This window comes from Scyliorhinus torazame, chromosome 16 (genome assembly GCF_047496885.1).
Source record: "Scyliorhinus torazame isolate Kashiwa2021f chromosome 16, sScyTor2.1, whole genome shotgun sequence".
NCBI lineage: Eukaryota > Metazoa > Chordata > Chondrichthyes > Carcharhiniformes > Scyliorhinidae > Scyliorhinus > Scyliorhinus torazame.
Genome location: NC_092722.1, coordinates 8,845,407 through 8,867,625, shown reverse-complemented (window position 1 = coordinate 8,867,625; position 22,219 = coordinate 8,845,407). Strand labels below are relative to the sequence as shown.

At 46.7% G+C, this 22,219-nt stretch overlaps 1 protein-coding gene across 4 annotated transcripts in view; it reads left to right on the top strand.

The window, feature by feature from the left end:
• Positions 1 to 22,219, top strand: part of ctnnbip1 (catenin, beta interacting protein 1) — a 140,199-nt gene that overhangs the window by 65,850 nt on the left and 52,130 nt on the right. For all 4 annotated transcript variants that reach the window (XM_072477905.1, XM_072477903.1, XM_072477902.1 and 1 more), the window contains one exon: positions 4,894 to 4,984. In XM_072477905.1, the coding sequence (XP_072334006.1) occupies positions 4,894 to 4,984 (91 nt within the window). The remainder of the gene's footprint in view (positions 1 to 4,893; positions 4,985 to 22,219) is intronic.

The following is a 22,219-nucleotide window of genomic DNA, read 5'->3' as shown; positions in this document are numbered from 1 at the left end:
GGTTCAAGAAGGCAGCTCACCACCAACTTCTGAAGGGCACCTACGGATGGACACTAAATGATGGCCTACCCAGCGACGCCCACATCCCGTAAATGAATAAAAAATAATAGTGAATTTTGAACAGTTTGTCATAATTCTACTTCCCACAGCAAGATTTCTTTGAAATTGTTTGTATTAATTGTGAAATATATCATTTCCATCCTTCACCTAAAGGCATTGTGTCCTGGCTACAGTTCTCCAGATGACTGAAGTGACTCTTGCATCTTTCCCAAGTGGCCATTCTTCATACGAGAGACGAACCCTGTAGGATCACAGTGAAGCCCAATCACGTCCTGTCCTTTGAGTTCCAAAGAAGAGACCTATTTGACTCAAAACATCAACCCCATGTCTCTTTCCAAATATTCTGCCCGACCAGCTAACTTTTTCCAGCACTGCCTGTTTTGACTTTACAATCCTATCCATGTGTGTGAACATTCCTGCGGAGCTCATTACTGCCCAATGACCTTGACTAATTTCCTTCCCCATTTCCTCATCACCCCACACCATACTCTAAATCAGGAGCAACAAAGACTTCCAATTGTTGGATCCACTGAGACCAGCTCGCTGAGCTCAGACTAGGACTTGGATCTCGAATCTGTATACAACAACCAGTATTCAATTTATTTGGGTTTTGCTCTTGGGATGCTGCAGTGCTGCTTTTTAATCGAGCGTTGCTGTCGGAACGTGAAATTGAATACAGCTCGGCTACGGTACTGTGTGACACACACATGCTTGCAACAGCAGCTTGTTGTTCAACACATTACAACAGCTGTGATGGCCATTAGACTCTTCTGAATTGTGTTGTCTTCCTGCAGGGGAGGGCAGAGCAGAGTTTAATTTCCTGTGCTAGTTTTCCTGCCATTGCACGCAAACTATTCAAAACGTTAACCCCATTGGTACATGGGTTAGAAACATAACGTTCAAATCATCCTGACTCAGCATAAATTGGCAGGCTTGTGTTGATTCCAGATTCTGATGGGAAAATCGTACACTTCCCAGGAATTACTTCAGTCATTGGGCAAACAGTTGATCAGTCTAATCGGTACCTATCAGTAGTTTCAGGTATTTATATTTGTTGAAATGTGAGGGTCCATAGCTGGTTCCAATTAATTAGGGTAAAAATGGAATTGAATTCTTAGATTGGTTCGCAGGCATCTAGATGACTGGATAAGACCATTGTAGTCTATCTAGCTGTTTGCAATATCTATGAAATATTATTCCCATGACAGGGTAGCCCAGTGGTTAGCACAGTTGCTTCACAGCTCCAGGGTCCCAGGTTCGATTCCCCGCTGGGTCACTGTCTGCGGAGTCTGCACTTTCTCCCCGTGTCTGCGTGGGCTTCCTCCGGGTGCTCTGCTTCCTCCCACAATCCAAAGACGTGCAAGTTAGGTGGATTGGCCATGCAGAATTGCCCTTGGTGTCCAAAAAAGTTAGGTGGGGTTACGGGGATAGGGTGGAGGTGTGGGCTTGGGTAGGGTGCTCTTTCCCAGGGCCGGTGCAGACTCGACGGGCCGAATGTCCTGCTGCACTGTAAATACTATGATATCTCCCTCACACCCATTACCACGTTTTTCACCTGAACCTGTATAAGTCTCTCAAAGTTACCGATTCAATCAACTCACTTGACAGTCCATACATAATGTTGACCAACCTCTGCTTAAAGCAACTAAAACCGAACTGTATTTTTCCGCCCAACCTCTATTTGCTGTATTTTAGAATCTGTGATCATGTTGGCCTTGAGCCCAGCCAGCTGTTATGTCCAGATACAGTTTGCCATTCCCCTCCACCATTGACCCTGTCGGAACTTGTGTTAGTGGAAGGGCACCTAATTTATATGTGGCCCGTGGGTGCCCATACCACAGTCGAGATCCACCTCCCCTATGCTGCTGGAAACACTGGCATCCAACTACCATCCAGGCCATTTCCCCTGCTGGATCCCTGACCCTCACTAGTGGGACCAAATTGCTCCAATTTGAAGGCTGCCATGCTCTATATCACTGTGTAAATGCCTCTAATCATGCCAAGTTTTCACAAGGTCAGGACCAAGGTGATTCTTGGCCCATAAGATTCTAGCCTTGGCACCAGTTCCTTTCTGCCCCTTTGGTGTTACTGCCCTTTTATGGGGAAGGTGCAGATCGCACCCTATGCAAGGCCCGGTGTCTGGGTCTTCCGACAAGTTACAGATCCGTGTGTTGCATGCTTGCGGAAGTATCAGAAGGGTCGAGCGGTTTTGGTCCCGCTAATGTTTGTTTATCGAGACTCTTTTGTGCCTTGAATACGATTATCTGGCAATCTTCTCTAGTGGACCTTTGTAAAGACATGTAGAATTAGTTTATTACGCAAATGGGATAAACCAATTAACAGGATTTGCAAATTTTTCACTTTCCTTTCGAGTGTGAAGTAAACCCAGAATTACCCTGCTCCTGTTCAAACTGGAAGCATAGAGTGGAACATCTGAGGGTAGAAAGTGGGTGGAGCACCTCAAAGTATTAGCCTGGGGCAGTGCAGCAGTAAAGATTTAGTATATCTACCAGCTGCTGATGTTTGAAATAAAGCACCTCCCGTGATGGCTCACTGATTAAACCACTTGCGAGATGTGAAACTGAGCCACAGAGAGCAGGAAAGTACCTGGAGCAGTCTCCAGAATTTGTCAGCAAGTCCAATTTATAAGTGGAACAAGACTGAAATCGGCCTCCACATTCTCAATTAGGAAAGTGGCAGGGATCAGGGAGGAGCTATACGGAGTTAACCATTGAAAGTTCTCTTACCTCCTCGTGTTCAGTAGCCAATGCCCAAATTGTGTCTGAATGACAGGGATGGGTTTGGTTATGATGGCTTGGGCAAGTGATTTGGCATGGTGCCATTCTCTGCAACAAACTCCAAAAGTCCCTACACTGAACCACATTCACAGCCTCAGGAGCTGATTTTGCAACAGAAGCTCCAGTTTCTAGCAACATGGGGCAGGTAGCCCCAGACCATTGGAAAATGCTGGCACTTGAACAATAGATCTTGGTCTCCCTAATGATGGCTTCAGTTTGTCAAGCCACTTACGTAAAGTGCTGGAGATCTGCTACCCAAGAAAAAGAACTGACGCATGACCAGAGGTGGGGAATCGAGAATTTATTTTCATAAAATTTTTTATTTTGTGTTTCTTGCTGCAGCCTGGACTGCATTCTGGCTAAATAAATTATACTGACTGCTGGGTGAGACAGACTGTCTCTTCAATATCCTCTCTGTATTTTGACTCCAAACTCTCCTCAGTTTGACATGCTATCCTTTCAGCTAAAGAGAATGGTGCAAACTACGCTGGTGTGATTTGTTGGTTTCGTGTAGATTAATTAAACCATTCCTGTGGCTCACTTCTGTCATTGTTATGTCGATGCAGAACCTCATCAAAGAGCTTAAACGTAACTGTTTCAGAAAATAATATTTAATATTTTATTAAGGTATTTGAGGAACCCAGCCATGTCACTAACCCAGGTCTCTACACTCGGGGGCTTCGAGTCCCTCCACATTAATAAGATCCGTCTCCAGGCTACCAGGGAGGCAAGGGCCAGGACGTCAGCCTCTTTTGCCCCCTGAACTCCCGGATCTTCCGACACTCCAAAGATCGCTACCTCTGGACTCGGTACCACCCGTGTTTTTAGCACCGTGGACATTGCCTTAGTAAAACCCTGCCAAAACCCTCTAAGCTTCGGGCATGCCCAAAACATGTGGACATGATTTGCTGGGCTTCCTTTATCCTCTATCCTCTATCCCGAAAAACTTGCTCATCCTAGCCATTGTCATGTGTGCCCGGTGGACTACCTTAAATTGTATCAGGCTAAGCCTGGCGCATGATGAGGAGGTATCAACCCTGCTTAGGGCATCCGCCCATAGACCCGTCTCTATCTCTCCTCCGAGCTCGTCCTCCCACTTGCCCTTAAGCTCCTCCACCGGAGTTTCCTCCGCCTCCTAAAGCTCCTGGTAAATATCCGATAACTTCCCCTCTCCCACCCAGGTACTGGAAACTACTCTATCCTGTATGCCCCGTGGCGGCAGCAGCGGAAAGGCCGGCACCTGTTTTCTCAGGAAGTCGCGCACCTGCAAATACCTAAAACCATTCCCTGCTGGCAATTTAAATTTATCCTCCAAAGCTTTCAAGCTGGGAAAGCTCCCATCTATAAATAGATCCCCCATCCTTCTAATTCCTGCCCTCTGCCAACTCCGGAACCCGCCATCTAGCCTACCCGGTACAAACCTGTGGTTGTTATAAATCGGGGTCCAAATCGATGCTCCCTCCACTCTCTTATATCTCCTCCACTGCCCTCAGAGCCGCCACTACCACCGGACCTGTGGAGTATCGGGCCGACGAGAACGGCAGAGGTGCCGTTACTAATGGTTCCAGACTGGTGTCTTTACATGACGCCGCTTCCATCCGCTCCCACACCAACCCCTCCCCCACTACCCACTTCCTGATCATGACTGTATTAGCCGCCCAGTAGTAATTGCAGAAGTTCGGCAGCGCAAACCCACCCTCCCCCCGACTGCGCTCCAGCAACACTTTCTTCACTCGCGGGGTTTTACTCACCCACACAAAGCCCAAAATAATCTTATTCACCCGCTTGAAAAAGGCCTTGAGGATGAAGATGGGGAGGCACTGAAAGACAAACAGAAATCTGGGGAGGACCGTCATTTTCACGGTCTGTACCCACCCCGCCAGTGATAGCGGGAGCATGTCCCATCTCTTAAAGTCCCCTTCCATTTTGTTCTACCGACTGGATAGGTTTAGAAAATAATATTTAAATGGCTCTTCCATGCCGCAGTGCTGCTAACCAGCTTTGGAAAATAAAACGGGGATCTTTATTTTAACAGCTCACTCCAAGTGAAGAAGCATTTCTACGAACCTATGCAGGCGTAGTGAACAGCCAGCTCAGCCAGCTACCACAGCACCCGATTGATCAGGGTAAGTACAAGATTGTTCAACACCGTGCAAAGCCTGGGTAATTGTAGAGATGAGGTTTTGACATTAAAATTCAGTATTTATTTGTCAGCTCCAGGTCTTGATGTAGTATTAATATTGCACGACGCATGTGGCAAAACGAGTCCTACAATTTTAGCAAGAGGCTGCTTTACTACATACTTAGCCTACTGAGGGCTTCTAATGGCCAGAGCTGGGTACTACAGAATTATAATACAATCTACACGACCCTTGCAGAGAACCTAAATATTGTGACACTTTATGGGCCAGGAACAGCGGGGACAACCTGCTTTCCCGTTCCTTACCTTAGTCAGGACACCATGAGATCTATCACCCTGACATCCAGCCACAATAGAGAGGAGAGTTGGCCTGAAGCTCGGGCAAAGAGGTAGATTTTAAAGAGCATTTAGGGTGACATGATGGCGCAATGGTTAGCACTGCTGCTTCATGGCACCGAGGACCTCAGTTCGATCCCAGCCCCGGGTCACTGTCCGTGTGGAGTTTGCACATTCTCCCCGTGTCTACGTGGGTCTCACCCCCACAACCCAAAGATGTGCAGGGAAGGCAGATTGGCCATGCCAAATTGCCCCATAATTGGGAGAAAAAAATAATTGGGTACTCTAAATTAATTTTAAAAATGCCCTTTTAAAGAGCATTTTAAAGCATCAAATTATGTTCATTTAGAATACGGAGCGGTAAGTGTGTATACAGGTTCCACTCCTGAATGCTTTTTTAAAAGAGGCCTCATTGACCAATTGGCTTCTGGTCAGGCAACATACTGATTTTAAAATTCTCATCCTTGTTTTCAAAACCCAGTGGCCTCACTCATATTTATCTCTGTAACATCCCATCCTCAAAACCCTCAGCTATGTGCGCTCATCTACTTCTGGCCTTTTGAGCATCCCCTGATTTTAATCAGCCCGCCTTTGGTAGCCCTGCCTTCAGCTGCCCCAAGCACTGAAATTCTCTCTCTACCTCACCGTTGTCCTTTAAGACCCTTCTTAAAACCTGCCTCCTTGGCCAAGCTTTTGGTCATCTGACTAATATCTCCTATGGCTCAGTTACATACTTGGTTTCATGATGTCCATATGAAGCACATTGGGATGTGTTATGTTAAAGGTGCTATGCAAATATATGCCATTGATGGACGGAAGAGGAAACTCTGTTGTCCTGAATTCTACACTAGTGATTTCATAGAATTTACAGTGCAGTAAGAGGCCATTCGGCCCATCGGGTCTGCACCGGCTCTTGGAAAGAGCACCCTACCCAAGGTCCACATTGCCACCCTATCCCCATAACCCAGTATCCCCACCCAACACTATGGGCAATTTTGGACACTAAGGGCAATTTAGCATGGCCAATCCACCTAACCTGCACATCTTTGGACTGTGGGAGGAAACCCACGCAGACACGGGGAGGATGTGCAGACTCCGCACAGTGACCCAAGCCGGAATCGAACCTAGGACCCTGGAGCTGTGAAGCAATTGTGCTATCCACTATGCTACCGTGCTGCCCGCATGTGTGAGTGAAACGCTGCTATAAGAAGAAGAATAAACTGCTGTTTGCACTTGGTGAAACAGTAGATGTGTTTGTTTGTGGAATTAGCTCATTATTCCATGGGACATTGCAGCCTGGGGCATTGGTATCACTTATTGGATCTCCGTAGAATGGTTTAATTGGAATATTGAGAGTGTGAAGAAGTGAATGCTGATTATTATCCTTCCTGCCAAGAGTGGGGATGAATTGGTAATATGTGCACTGATTGGTGAGTGGGGTGAAATATCCTATACTTTTAAAATAACGTTTGAAGTAATTGTTAATTTCAAATTTACTTCCATTATTTTCTCAAAAAATATCAAATTGCACCTCTTAATATACGAGCATTGAAGGGAACACATCTGAGGAACGTTGTGAAATGGCTCCTGGGTAGTTGAATGTTTTAAGCTCGTTCTCAGGATGTGGGTGATGTCGGCTCGGATGTTTTACATTGCCCCTCCCAAGTTGCCATGAGCAGCAGTTTGGTACCACTCAGTAAATTGCTGGGTCACCTTCACTTCGGAGGGTAGTTACGAGTCAATCACATTGGAACCACATTTAAACCAAGCAGGTCAAGAACAGCAGGATTCCCCCAAACCCACAAGGTCAACAAGAAAAGCCGCAGAAAAGAGGAACAGAGCTCAGCAGTCGGGGGGTTGCCCTGCCAAACTGAGTCATTACTACTGGGCGGCCAATATTGCTATGATAAGGAAGTGGGTGGTGGGGGCGGGGGCGGTTTGGAAGCGGATGGAGGCAGCTTCATGTAGGGGCACCAGCTTGAGGGCGTTGTTAACGGCACCTCTGCCGTTCCTGCCGGTGAGATATTCCACCAGTCCCGTGGTGGTGGCGGCCTTGAGGATCTGGGGTCAGTGGAGGAGGTACGTTGAAGCAGAGGAAGCATCGGTTTGGTCCCCAATATGTGACAACCACCGGTTTGCCCCAGGGAGCCTGGATGGGGGATTTTGAGTATGGCGAAAGGCGGGAATTGAGAGGATGGTGGACCTGTTCCTGGAAGGGAGCTTCCCTAGCTTGAGGGCGCTGGAGGAAAAGTTTGGGTTGGCAAGAGGGAACGACTTCAGATATTTACAGGTGCAGGACTTTCTGCGCAGGCAGGTATCATCCTTCCCACTCCTGCCACTAAGGGGGGTCCAGGAGAGGGTAGTGTCTAGGGGATGGGAGGGGAGGGTCTCCGACATCTACAAAGAACTAATGGGGGTGGAGGAGATGCAGACAGAGGAGCTGAAGCGTAAGTGGGAGGAGGAGCTTGGGGAAGAAATGGAGGACGGCTTATGGGCGGACGCGTTGAGCAGAGTCAACACGACCGCTACATGCGCAAGGCTCAGCTTGATCCAATTCAAGGTGGTACACCGGGCCCATATGACAGTGGCCCGGATGAGTAGATTCTTTGGGGGTGGAGGACAGGTGTGTAAAATGTGCGGGAGGACCAGCAAACCATGTCCACATATTCTGGGCGTGTCCAAAACTTAGGGGATATTGGCATGGGTTTGCGGACATTATGTCCAGAGTATTGAAAACAAGGGTGGCAATGAGTCCAGAGGTGGCGATTTTTGGGGTGTCGGAAGATCCGGGAGTCCAGGAGGAGAAAGAGGCAGATGTTCTGGCCTTTGCCTCCTTGGTAGCCCGGAGACGGATATTATTGGCTTGGAGGGACTCAAAGCCCCCGAAGTCGGATGCCTGGTTAACCGACATGGCGAGCTTTCTTGGCCTGGAGAAGATTAAGTTCGCCTTGAGAGGGTCAGTGTTAGGGTTCGCCCAGAGGTGGCAACCATTCATCAAATTCTTTGCGGAGAATTAATTGTCAGGAGGGGGGGGCTAGGGTAGTGTAGAATAGGGGGTTAAATAGGCGGGTCTTGGAGGGACAGGTGTCAGTGTTTGCACTATGTTTATTGTTCTTATACTGTTGTTGTTTGTAATACCAAAAAATACCTCATTAAAATTGTTTGTTTTTAAAAAAAGTATAATTCTCTAAAATTGAAAAAGGCCAATAAAAACATTTTTTTAAAAAAGAACAGGTTTCCTTCTGTAAATAATATTAGCAAACCAGTTGGGCCTTTAAAACAACCTGACAGCTTCACAGTTACTTTCACTGGTCCCAACTTTAATTTCACAATTTTTAAACTGAATTCAGATTCACGGTATGATTTGAGCTCTCAATCTCTCGATTATCAGTCTAAGCCCCTGGATTACTAATCTGTTAACGCTGACCTACCACTGTCTCCCAGAGTGAACTTTAACTGGGTCATTGTTGGAATTAACAGGTTCCCAGACTATTGCCTGCCTTACAGAATAAACATTGTGTAGTTCCTTGGAAGCATGTTGTATCCTTTTGACCCTTTACTAATGGAGAGACTCGCTTGCTTTATCTGTAAATTCAGTATTTCCTGGCATACAGCAACCGGTACATTGATGCCGTTGGTGTCCATTTTGCCTAGGATACATTTTTTTTCTGTGTGGTAAAGATCAAGTTTTTTTGTGGCTACTGTGCCCAAAATCTAATCACAGTAACAAGACTCAAGGATATCAAATTATTACCAATCCAACTGTACCTGTAGTTAGGGATAAATAACTAGCCAGTGTATGGGAAAGAATAGAAAGTGTGACATGTTGGAAACTTCAACTGGCAGGTCAATGGCAGAAATACGTGCTAAATGTGTCAACAGTGTGTTTTAATACAATAATGACACTTGCATATATTCTCCACATCTCATTTTTGTTGCCAAAAGCATGTGTGGTTTCTGTTTAGGTCACTGCTCCAATCTGTCGACTTTGGTTCATCATCTGTTTTCACCTTAGGATATTTTCCTATCTTCAAGATGTTCAAAAACTGGAACTTATTGCTGATGTGTTCATGTGAGTGGGGTTGTAAGTAATTTGGAATAGCTGACAATTGAGTGGATTCAGCTGTTTCTGGTACCAAAGGACAAGTGGTTTTTTTTAAGCACTGCTGGTGGTTTGAGATAATTCTTCAAATGACATTGCATTTAACAGCTGGGAGGATACTGAAAGGATAATTACAGGAGGGTAATGTCAAACATCAGAGTATGAAGTGGTAACCTGGGACAATTACTATTAATAGCTCCATGTTGAAGTGAAAAGGTACTACGCTTAGCTTGCTGGATCACTCAGTCACTGCACATTGATGCATATATTTGCGTGAATGTTTTCAATGAAGACGCATTAAAATGCAAGGTTCTGATGCCACCTGTAATTTGTACAACGGAGCTTGGGTGCTTTTATTGGAGGTTGCAGCAGTTACTGTTAATTAGTGCACCCGAATGACTTGAGTTAATGTACAACATGGTATGTTACTGGGCAGCACGGTGGCGCAGTGGTTAGCAATGCTGTCTCAGGGCACCGAGGACCCAGGTTTGATCCCGGCTCCAGTCACTGTCTATGTGGAGTTTGTACATTCGTCCCGTGTCTGCATGGTGTTGCTCTCTTTGGTTGTTTCTAAATATGGCAGTCAATATGGTCGCCTTTCTTAATTCTAATTACGTTTGCTTTAGAGTCACCAGGAGCGAAATTCTCCATCCCGCCCCGCCACATTTCTGCCCCGACCCGCTGGCGGGATGCTCCGTTACACCGGCCAGTCAATGGGGTGTCCCATTGTGGGGCAGCCCCACGCCGTCGGGAAACCCCCGGGCGCCAGCAAAACGGAGACTCCCGCCGGCGGAGAATGACGCCCCAGGTATCTTTCGATACCGCCACAAGGTTGAAACCCGAATACAGATCAAAGACTTGTGATCCTCAACGCGAAGCGTGCAGGATCACACTGGGTCTTACCACCACAACCCAAAAAGATGTGTAGAACCAATTGGCCACGTTAAATTGCCCCTTAATTAGTTAAAATAAAAGAATTGGGTACTCTGAATTTATTTTTGAAAAAACATGGTTATGTTACTGATTCACACAACCAGGTCCAGGATAGTGACAACGCCAGTTAACTGGGTTGGTCATTGGAATATTGAAGTTGACCTCCGTATTCCCAGGGGCAGTCGGAGAAAAATCTGCCTGTGTTCTTGGTTCTGTTTGCCATTCTGTAAATTTGCTGGAATTTCTGCTTGTGGCAGAGTCAAGCTAAGTTACAATGTCCACCCCCACAATGAAATCGCTTTCTGACATTTTACTGTCAAGATTGACATGTGAAGAATGTCAACCAAGCTGAGACAACACTACCTGCAAAGCTGTGCCTCAGCATGAATCAGTAACTTGAGGGGGAAAAGGGGAAATGGACGGCAGGGGAAAGACTGAGGGAAGAATGCTGAGAAAAATAATACTTTACTTTCTTTTGCCATTGATAGGTTTTATATTGTTTGAACAGTTCTCTCTCTCTCTCTCTCCCATGTGATGATTCCATCATGACATATAGTCATTCCAAATAAAATATTGAAAGCACCTGGGAACCAGGCATATCCAATATTCAAATGAACTGTGCTTGAAGTTAGGAAAATTAATTCAGTTGCTCTAGCAACCAAAGTTTGTTACTTTCAGGTTCTCCTAAAGATGAGGTTCAGATAGTAAAACAGAAAATTGAATTGACAATGCCGCTTTTGTGTGTTCAAGTGATGAATGATGACATTCCAAGCCTTCCTGTCCTGTTTTCAGCGCAGTACATTTTGTGCCCAGTGTAAGCACTTTCTTAAACAAAACTGCAGGTGCATTTTTACATTGCGTCCAAAAATATTTTGATTAGAATGGATTGTTCTCTCTCGATAACGCTAAATAATTTAGATCCTTGGTTCAATGGTCTGTACTTATTACTCTGTAAAGAATGCCAGCGTAATGAAGAGAATAATACAGGTTTGTTTATCAAAACCTATTTAGCAAAGATCAGTCACCATTTCCTCTCTTTCCTATCACCGCCCCTCCACCTCCGCAACCCCCCACCCTCGCAATCCTGTGACCTGGCAGATAACTGGACCAAACATTGTGCTCCTCCAACTTTGTTCTCCTCCAAACTTTGTGCTCCTCAACCCTGCAGCCAGGAGGGTCCCATTTTTTGTTATCCTTGTCAGTGTAGCTGTTGCGTTTCTGCAATTAGATTCAAGACCTTCAGCCATTAGCCCAGCTCCCGATTGCTATCTAGCTAATAATAATAATCGCTTATTGTCACGAGTAAGCTTCAATGAAGTTACTGTGAAAATCCCCTAGTCGCACATTCCGGCACCTGTTCGGGGAGGCTGGTACAGGAATTGAACCTGCGCTGCTGGCCTTGTTCTGGATTACAAGCTAGCGATTTAGCCCACTGTGCTAAACCAGCCTGCTACCTTAACTGTATAGTGTGCAAGAGCCGGCAATAAGTGAGAACAAGATCCAAGATTGTGGAATAGTGGGAAAAATGCTGGAATTAATAATGTGAGCAGTTGGAAGAGTGTCAGCTAATTAATGTCAGTATGGCTTTATAGTAGAGTGATAAGAAGACGATTAATGGATGTGACACATCTACATAATAAGATATAGTTATGCATGTATAAAGATGGTACTCGGAATAAAGAAACTTGGCTATGATTTGAGACGAGCTACATTTGGGTCAACACTCCCTGGAGATGACGGAGTTCAATTTAATTGAGATGGTTGCAATAATAAAGGGTTCAATATGAAATACTGCTTCCTTCTGCAGAGGAGGACCTGGGACAATGGGACATCATCTCAAAGTTCATGGCAGTTTAAAAATTAACCCAGAAAAGCATTTCTTCACATACATGCAAGAAGTCTAGAAACAAAGGATCAGATGTGGCGTTTAAAAGGGAACGCTTTACTCTGGAAGTAAGTTTGTTGGGAAAAATTAAAGGCAAGAAATTCTTCAACATTAGTTTTAAAGTAAGTGCAAACTAGGGGAAGAAAACATTTCATTATTGGTATGGAGCACCTCAGTTGTTATCTGCCTTTCGAAGCATGCTGCTCTGGTATTTGGTTTAAATATTGGAGCAATATTTCGGGGCATTACAGAAATCTTGTTTTGATATCTGCTGCTCCCAGCAACTGTGTGAGCTATTTTGATTTACTGTCACTTGTACAGATACTGTACCATCAGTAGCATTTGTGAATATAAAACAATGATTGATATCCAATGAAGTTATAGCAACACATGGCATCTTCGTGTGCCAGATTATTCATCAATTCTGTTTGGAGCACAATGCAGAGCTTGTTGTTTGCTGTCTGTTTTTTTTTGTCTTGAGGTTTCACACATTCTGTTTGAACATTGTCTTAATGTACTGTCGGAGAACAATTCACTAATTGTGCCAAGCCATATTTTGCCATTAACAAACCTTGCTTTCTTTCAAATTTGCATCTCTTGGCTGCACTAGGATTATGCTCAGTTAAGGAAGCACGGTGGTGCAGTGGTAGCACTGCAGTCTCACGGCGCCGAGGTCCCAGGTTCGATCCCAGCTCTGGGTCACTGTCGGTGTGGAGTTTGCACATTCTCCCCGTGTCTGCGTGGGTTTCACCCCCACAACCCAAAGATGTGCAACATAGGTGGATTGAACATGCTAAATTGCCCCTTAATTGGAAAAAATGAATTGGGTACTCTAAATGTTTTTTTTTTTAAGATTATGCTCAGTTTATGCTAAAGGGGTGTAAAATAAAGTTAATTAGTGAAATGTCACCAGCTGGATCAGAAATCATGATCACACCTTTGTGGGAGTGGGGAGTTTGGCCCTCCTTAACTTGGTGCAAGTTAACATGACAAAGCTGCTGGACAAGCTTGTGTGGGGGGAAGAAGGTGTGTTTCTTTCCATTTGTTGCTGGTGTTGTAGGATCTTTGAAAAATCTCCTTCGGAGGTGTTCCCCTGCTCGGTTATTGGATAGGCACATGGAGCACACCAGAATGACAGGGAGTGGTATAGCTTGATCTTGGTTTCGGACAATGCTCGGCACAACATCGAGGGCCGAAGGGCCTGTTCTGTGATGTACTGTTCTATGTTCTATGTTCTTGAAAAATTGGACAGACCTGTGAAAACCTACCAGTGGTGGTGTTGCAGTGTTTCCTCTGGGCAAAGGTGAAATTGCAGTGTGACTTTGCATGGGCAGTTCTGTTCAATGTTGACACTCCATTCTATAATTGGAAAGGTTGACAAAGTAAATCCAGAATTAAGATTATTCAGATATGCATATTTTACTGTGCAATTAGTTCCACCACAGTCTTGTTTAAGGCTAGGAGTATTTAAATTCTGGGTTTGCTGTACAATTATTCTATGCTACAATAATGCTGAAAACCAGTGCTATAATCCCTGTATGGAATTAGTGGATTAGTGTAGCTACTCCAGTTGGATTTAAGGTAATCAGCAGGGCAGATTTACTCAAGTGCTGGGTATGTCTTTTCACGTGTGCGGTTGATACAGATATCTGTATAAAAAAGAACAAATACTGAAGCAGGCTGATTGCCTGATGAGCAGAATGAAAGAGAATGACTTAAAAAAAAAAACATTTTTTTTTTTTTTTAAGAGTACCCAATTATTTTTTGCCAATTAAGGGGCAATGTAGCGTGGCCAAACCACCTACCCTGCACATGTTTGGGTTGTGGGGGTGGGACCCACGCAAACACGGGGAGAATGTGCAAACTCCACATGGACAGTGACCCAGGGCTGGGATTAAACCCGGGTCATCGGCTCCGTGAGGCAGCAGTGTTAACTACTGCGCCACCGTGCTGCCCCTATGAAGGAGAATGACAACAATAAAAACTGGAGATCGAGATGACTGGAGTCAGAATGATTGTATGTGGGATCTGCTACTTGGCTGTGCAAGTAATTGTCTGCATTTGTTTGAAACCAACCCCCTTGTGGAGTACATTAGTTTCCACTTGTATCCTGATTTACCATGCTCAAGGTAAGAATGATTTTCTCCTAGCGATGGGTTGACTCAGTTTCTTTTGAAGGGTCTTTCTTTTATTCTTTAATGGGATGTGGGTGTTACTGGCAAGGCCAGCATTTCCTGCCCATCCCGAATTACCCTTGAACTGAATGGCTTGCTCATTCAATGGGCAGTTAAGAGTTTTCATCTGGAGTCGCATGTAGGCTGCATCAACAAAGGATGACCAATTTTGTTCTCGAAAGGGAAGTGAGCCAGAAGTGTTTTTACAACTGCCGACGATAGCTTCATGGTCATAATTACTGAGACTTTTTTCAAAACAAATTTTAAAAATTCATATTAAACATCATTAGCCAAAAATACACAATAGAAAAAAGAGACAAACAAACACACGTATTAACTTTTAACCCCCAGAAATCTAAACCAAACCCCTAACAGCTGACTATGACTAGCGTCTTAAAAAAGGAAATGAATGGCTGCCATCTTAGGGAGAACCTTTCCGCCAACTCTCGATTGGATTGACCTTCTGCAAATATAGAAAAGATATGAGGTCACCGTACCAAGCCGAGGCATTCGGCAGATAGGAGACCTCCACCCAAGCAGAACCCATCTCTAGACAATCATGAGGTGAAGGCAAGGACATCCGTCTTCGCCTGTGTCTGGAGCACCAGCGACTCTGACACCCCAAATATGGCCACCAGCAGACATGGATCCAAGTCGACATTGAGTATCGCCGACATTGGTTTAAAGAAAGAGGCCGAGAAGCTCATCAACTTGGGACAAGCCCAGAACATGTGTTTGGTTAGCCGGCCCTCAAGAGCAGTGCTCACACACATCCTCGGCCCCAGAGAGGACTCCACTCACCCTCACTTTACTCTGAAGCACCCTGTGCATCACCTTGAATTGGATCAGACTTAGCTGAGCACATGAAGTGGAGTTGACCATGCGAAGGGCCTCACTCCACACCTCATCGTGCAGAATGGGACCCAACTCTCCCTCCAATTTCATCCTCACCTGACTCAACGGAGCTGACTCCGCCAGATGTGCCCAAAATAGTCACCCCATCAGACCCGGCCAGAGACAAAATTCTGCAAAGGAGAAGCGGGTGGTGCCAAGAGAAAGGAGGGGAAAACCTTGCGCAAAAAATCGTAAATCTGGAAATACCGGAAATGACTGGAACCAAACAATTGGACTTTCTCCGCCAACTTAAAACTAGCAAACCTCCCCTATATGAAAAGGTCTCCAACACTTCCTATCCCATTACTTAAACGGCGAGCCCAAGCCCGCCGGCAAAAAAAGGTGGGTTTTGCAGATGGGGGCTAGCGAAGACAGGGAACAGATCTTGAAATGCTGCCTGATCCTGCTTCCAAATTCTCAATGGAGACGACCTTGAATTCTGGGAATAGCTCACTGCAGAGAAAAGCAATAATGTAGCAACTATTGTACGAAGACTAGAGAATAGTGCAGGAACTTGCTTCCATTTGTCCCCATATGGAACATTTGGGGTTTGAATCCATACATAAATCTGGTAGTGACGCCCTGTGGCTCCAGCTGTCATGTGAGCTGCTAAACGATAACCACCTAATCCCCCAGTCATGTAGCTGTGGATGGGACGATTTCTTAAACACTTTCACTGGGGCTGATTGGTCGCTCTAGCCTTTGAAACACAAGGTGTGCCTTCAAATCCCACTGCGAAAGTGTGTGCAATAAGGAATGCTGACACTCCAGCACAGTACTGAGTGAGTGCTGCACTGTTGGAGGTGTTGTCCTTCAAAAGCGGACGTTAAAACCGTCCACCCTCTTGTTATGTTGTAAGTGATCCCATGGCAATGTGCTGAAGACAGGAGCAGTGCGTTTATTACCCCAAGCACTGGCTGATATTTATCTGAGAATTGCAGTTTGGATAGGATACTTTAATTCTCTACAGCATTTACTGGGAGCTGTGTTGTGTGTGGAATTCTAGTTCAGGACAAGAGATTGTCAATAGTGAGAGAATAATGGTCTCAACAAAAGGGTGAACACCTCGTTTCCATTTCCTCCAGATTTAGTTTTTCTTTATGCAGAGGGGGTGAAGGAATTAACTTTGCAGGCAACGTACAGACTGGGTGCACAGTAGCACAGTGGTTAGCACTGTTGCTTCACAGCACCATGGTCCCAGGATCGATTCCTGGCTTGTGCGGAGTCTGCACGTTCTCCCTGTGTCTGTGTGGGTTTCCTCCGGGTGCGCCGGTTTCCTCCCGCAAGTCCCGAAAGACGTGCTTGTTAGGTGAATTGGACATTCCAAATTCTCCCTCCGTGTACCCGAACAGGCGCTGGAATGCGCGACTAGGGGATTTTCACAGTAACTTCACTGCAGTGTTAATGTAAGCCTACTTGTGACAGTAAAGATGATAAAACAATATAATTTGAAACCCTGTTCAGTCCAGGATTAGGAAGACTGGAATGTTGGAACAGAAGTAAACTATTCTTCCTCATGTCTGTTCTGCCATTTAATGAGATCATGACTGGTCTGTATTTTAACCCTATCTACCCTATCTTTTGTTTATAATCCTTAAGCTATCCGTTTCAGTTTGGAAATTTCCTGTTAACCCCCAGCTTTTTTTAAATATAAATTTCGAGTATCCAATTCATATTTTTCCAATTAAGGGGAAATTTATCGTCGCCAATCCACCTACCCTGCACATCTTTTGGATTGTGGGATGAAACCGACGCAGACACGGGAGAATATGAAAACTCCACACGAAAAGTGACCCAGAGCCGGGATCGAACCTGGCACCTCGGCGCCGTGAGGCAACCATGCTAACCACTTGTGCCACCATGCTGCCCGACTAAACCCCAGCTTTAACAGTTGTTTGTGGCAGAGAGTTCAATATTTCCACCATCCTTTAAACTAGTATGGCAGGGGGATGGGAACCTAAGCAGGGTAACAAGCGGAAGAGAAAGAAGGACAATAATAAAAGAAAGAGCAATAAAATGGAAAAAAAGGTAGATCAGGTGATCAAGGCCGAGAGGCAAAAAGGCCCACGGCACAAAGAAAGATAGGTCGATTAAAAATGACAAAAAGATGAGCCTAAAGGCTTGTATCTTATACACAAAGCATTCGGAATAAGGTAGACGAACTGACGGTGCAAATCGAGGTGAATGGATATGATCTCATAGCCATTATGGAGATATGGTTACAAGGAGATCGAAACTGGAAACTTAATATTCAGGGATACTTGACCTTTTGGAAGGACAGGAGGGATGGAAAAGGTGGTGGTGGTAGCTCTGTTGTGATGAAATGAGGACACGTGCGAGAGAGATGATCTAGACTCGGATCATGTAGAGTCCCAAAGGTCGGCCAGTTGGCAAAGTGGGTTCCGGGGGGGAAAAGTTTGGAAAACACTGGGTTACAGTGAGGTGATGGACTTTGTGTGGAATAGAATTTAGGCAGTGGAGTTCTGGGTGAATTGGAATTTAGAAGTTGCAAATCAATGAGGAGAGAGCTGAAAAAAGCCATCAGTGAAAGTTAACGGTGGGGATCTGACCTTGGCATCAATTCCACTTTCCCGCCTGTTCGCCATTGCTCTCGACTCCAATAGGTTATAAAAATCTCAGCCTTGAATATATTCAATGTCTCAACCTCCACCACCGTGTGCTTCTGGCTGTGTCACACTGACGTATATGATGGTTATGATGTACCACAGAGCAGCCCTAGGAAAGCAATTTGAAACTAAAGCCAGCTTGTAGATATTCTGGAATCAATTTCTGAGCCAACTGAGCAAACAGCAACAATAAGCAACTTGTTTCTGGTTTGTCATGCATGCAGTTCTAGGTTTTAGTTAACAGATCATTCTTGATTTTTAGTGTGCTGTACAACAGGGACATTAGTACTGCAATTTCACGAGTTTGGGAATGCATTGACTAATACCATCCCCTTATGTTAAATAATAATCTTTCTTAGTGTCACAAGTAGGCTTACATTAATACTGCAATGAAGTTACTGTGAAAATCCCCAGTTGCCACACTCCAGCACCTGTTCGGGTACACGGAGGGAGAATTCAGAATGTCCGATTCACCTAACAGCACATCTTTCGGGACTTGTGGGAGGAAACCGGAGCACCCGGAGGAAACCCACGCAGACACGGGGAGAACGTGCAGACTCCGCACAGACAGTGACCCAAGCCGAATCGAACCCTGGACCCTGGCACTGTGAAGCAACAGTGCTAACCACTGTGCTACCGTGCCAGCCCAATACAGGTAGGCAGCATGAGGACATAATTTTTTACACTTGAGCACCATATCTTTTTATTTATTCATTGCTATGTGGCCATTGCAGGCAAGGCCAGCAATTATTACCTATGCCTAATTGCCCTTGCTGCCACCTTGAATACCACTGAGTGGCTTGCTAGGCCATTTCAGAGGGCGGCTAAGCGTCAACCACATTGCTGGGGGTCTGGAGTCACATATAGGCCATAGCAGGTAAGGAAAGCAGATTTCCTTCCCTAAAGGACATGAATGATACACATGATGACAATCCAGTAGTTTCCTGTGGCCACCATTACTACAGCAACATCTATTTTTATAGCACCTTTAATGAGATAAAGTTCCAAGGTTTCACAGAGGCATTATAAAACAGAATGGCGCCAACATGTGATTTTTAAAATTCCTGATTTATTTAGTTTTTTAAAAAAAGTTATCCAATTAAGGGGCAACTTAGCGTGGCCAATTCACCTACCCTCTCCCCAGCATACTCCTGGCAAACGTCCAAGCAATCGAAAACAAGTTGGATGAACTTAACGACAGACTTACCTCTCAGAAGGAAGTAAGAGACTGCTGTGTGCTCTGTTTCACAGAGACATGGCTCACCCCTGCCTCACCGGACTGTGCCATACAACCTGAAGGCTTCTCAATTCACCGGGCGGACCGCATGGCATCATCAGGCAAAGCGAAGGGTGGAGGGGTTTGCCTCCTCATCAACTCCTCCTGGTGCTTGGATGTGGCAACTCTGGCGACCTACTGCTTCCCAGACCTGGAATACCTGACCGTGAAGTGCCGCCCATATTATCTTCCACGTGAGTTCACTTCAGCCATTATCACAGCGGTCTACATCCCACCCCAGGCAGTAGTGAGGAAGGCGCTGGACGAACTATACACAGTAATAAACAACTACGAAACAGAACACCCGGAGGCCTTGTTCATTGTGGCTGGAGACTTCAACAAGGCCAACTTCAAGAATGCACTGCCAAAATTCCACCAGCACATCTCCTGTCCCACCAGGGGCGACAACACTCTTGACCACTGCTACTCAAAAATCAAGGGCAACTACTGTTCCATCCCCCGACCGCACTTTGGGAAATCAAACCATAAGACGGTGCTCCTTCTCCCGGCATACAAGAAGAAACTCAAGCGGGAGAATCCAGCTAAGAAGGTGTGCAGTGCTGGTCCGAGGAGACAGAAGAGCTCTTACGTGACTGCTTAGAGACAGTGGACTGATCCATATTTAAGAACTCAGCAACCACAGGAGCTATGCAGAGGCCCCCGAGGAGGGACTACTTGGGGAGCGACGGAACCTCCAGACGGAATTCGACTTGCTGACTACTGGGAAAGCAGAGGTGCAGTGGAGGAAAGCGCAGGGGGTGGAGTATGAGTACGGGGAGAAGGCAAGTCGGATGCTGGCACATCAGCTTCGGAAGAGGGAGGCAGCGAGGGAGATTGGTGGAGTTAGGGATAAAGGGGGGAACACAGTGCGGAGTGCGGTGGGAATAAACAAGGCATTCAGGGACTTCTATGAGGAGCTGTACAGGTCGGAGCCCCCGACAGGGGAGGGGGTGGATGCGCCAATTTCTAGATCGGCTGAGGTTCCCGAGGGTGGAGGAGGAGCAGGTGGTTGGGCTGGGGGCACCGATTGGGCTGGAGGAGCTGGCTAAGGGACTAGGGAGCATGCAGGCGGGGAAGGCCCCGGGGCCGGATGGGTTCCCGGAGGAATTTTATAGGAAGTACGAGGACTTGCAGGGCCCGCTGCTAGTGAGGACTTTCAATGGACTTTCGAGGGAGGGGGGGACCTTGCCCCCGACAACGTCCAGGGCGCTGATCTCTTTGATCTTGAAGAGGGGCAAGGACCCATTACAATGTGGATCGTACATGCCGATCTCGCTCCTCAATGTCGACGCGAAGGTTCTGACCGCGAGAATTAAGGACTGTGTCCCGGGGGTGATTCATGAGGACCAGGCGGGATTTGTGAAGGGTAGGCAGCTGAACACCAATGTGCGGAGGCTCCTTAATGTAATTATGATGCCTTCGATGGAGGGGGAAGCGGAGGTAGTGGCGGCTATGGACGCGGAGAAGGCCTTTGATAGGGTGGAGTGGGAGTATCTTTGGGAGGTGCAGCGAAGGTTTGGGTTCGGGGAGGGGTTCATCAGTTGGGTTAGGCTACTATATGAAGCCCCGGTGGCAAGTGTGGCTACGAACCGGCGGAGGTCGGAGTACTTTCGGCTGTACCAGGGGACGAGGCAGGGGTGTCCCCTGTCCCCCTTGTTGTTTGCACTGGCAATTGAGCCGCTGGCCATGGCATTGAGGGAGTCCAGGACCTGGAGGGGATTGGTTCTGGGGGTGGGATGGGGGGGGGGGGGGGGGGGGGGGGGGAGAGAGGAACACCAGGTGTCGCTGTATGCCGATGACCTGTTATTGTATGTTGCGGACCCAGTGGAGGGGATGGCGGAGGTCATGCGGATCCTTAGGGAGTTTGGGGACCTTTTGGGGTATATACTTAACATGCGGAAGGGTGAGCTTTTTGTGGTGCACCCAGGAGACTAGGGAAGGGAGATAGAAGAGCTTCCGCTGAAGAGGGCGGGAAGGAGCTTTCGGTAACTGGGGATCCAGGCAGCTAGGAGTTGGGGGGCCCTGCACAAGCTCAATTTGACGCGGTTGGTGGAGCAGATGGTGGAGGATTTTAAAAGATGGGATTTGTTGCCACTCTCACTGGTGGGTAGGGAGCAGTCGGTTAAAATGATGGTCCTTCCGAGGTTTCTCTTTGTATTTCAGTGCCTTCCCATTCTGATCCCTAAGGCCTTTTTTAAACGGGTAAGCAGGAGCATCATGGGATTCGTTTGGGCGAATAAGACCCCGAGGGTAAAAAGGGTTTTCCTAGAGCGTAGCAGGGACAGAGGAGGGCTGGCGTTGCCAAATCTATGTGGCTACTCCTGGGCAGCCAATGTGGCGATGATCCGTAAGTGGGTAATGGAAGGGGAGGGGGCGGCGTGGAAGAGGCTAGAGATGGCGTCCTGTGTGGGCATGAGTCTGAGGGCGCTGGTGACGGCACCGTTACCGCTCCCACCGACAAGGTACACCATGAGTCCGGTGGTGGCGGTGACTCTGAAGATTTGGGGGCAGTGGAGGTGCCATAGGGGTGAGGTGGGGGCCTCGGTTTGGTCCCCGATTCGAGAGAACCATCGGTTCGTCCCGGGAAGGATGGATGGGGGGTTTCTGAGCTGGCATCAGGCAGGGATTAAAAGAATAGGGGACCTGTTCATTGATGGGACGTTTGCGAGACTAGGGGTGCTGGAGGAGAAATTTGGGCTACCTCTGGTACATGCAAGTGAGGGCGTTCGTGAGGCGGCATGTGAGGGAATTCCCGCTGCTTCCAGCACAGGGGATTCAGGACAGGGTGACCTCGGGGGTATGGGTTGGCGAAGGCATGGTCTCGGCGATTTACCAGGAGCTGCAAGAAGAGGAGGAGACCTCGGTGGAGGAGCTAAAGGGCAAATGGGAGGAGGAGTTCGGGGAGGAAATAGATGTGAGTCTGTGGGCTGATGTCCTGAGTAGGGTTAATTCTTCCTCCTCTTGCGCCAGGCTCAGCCTGATACAGTTTAAAGT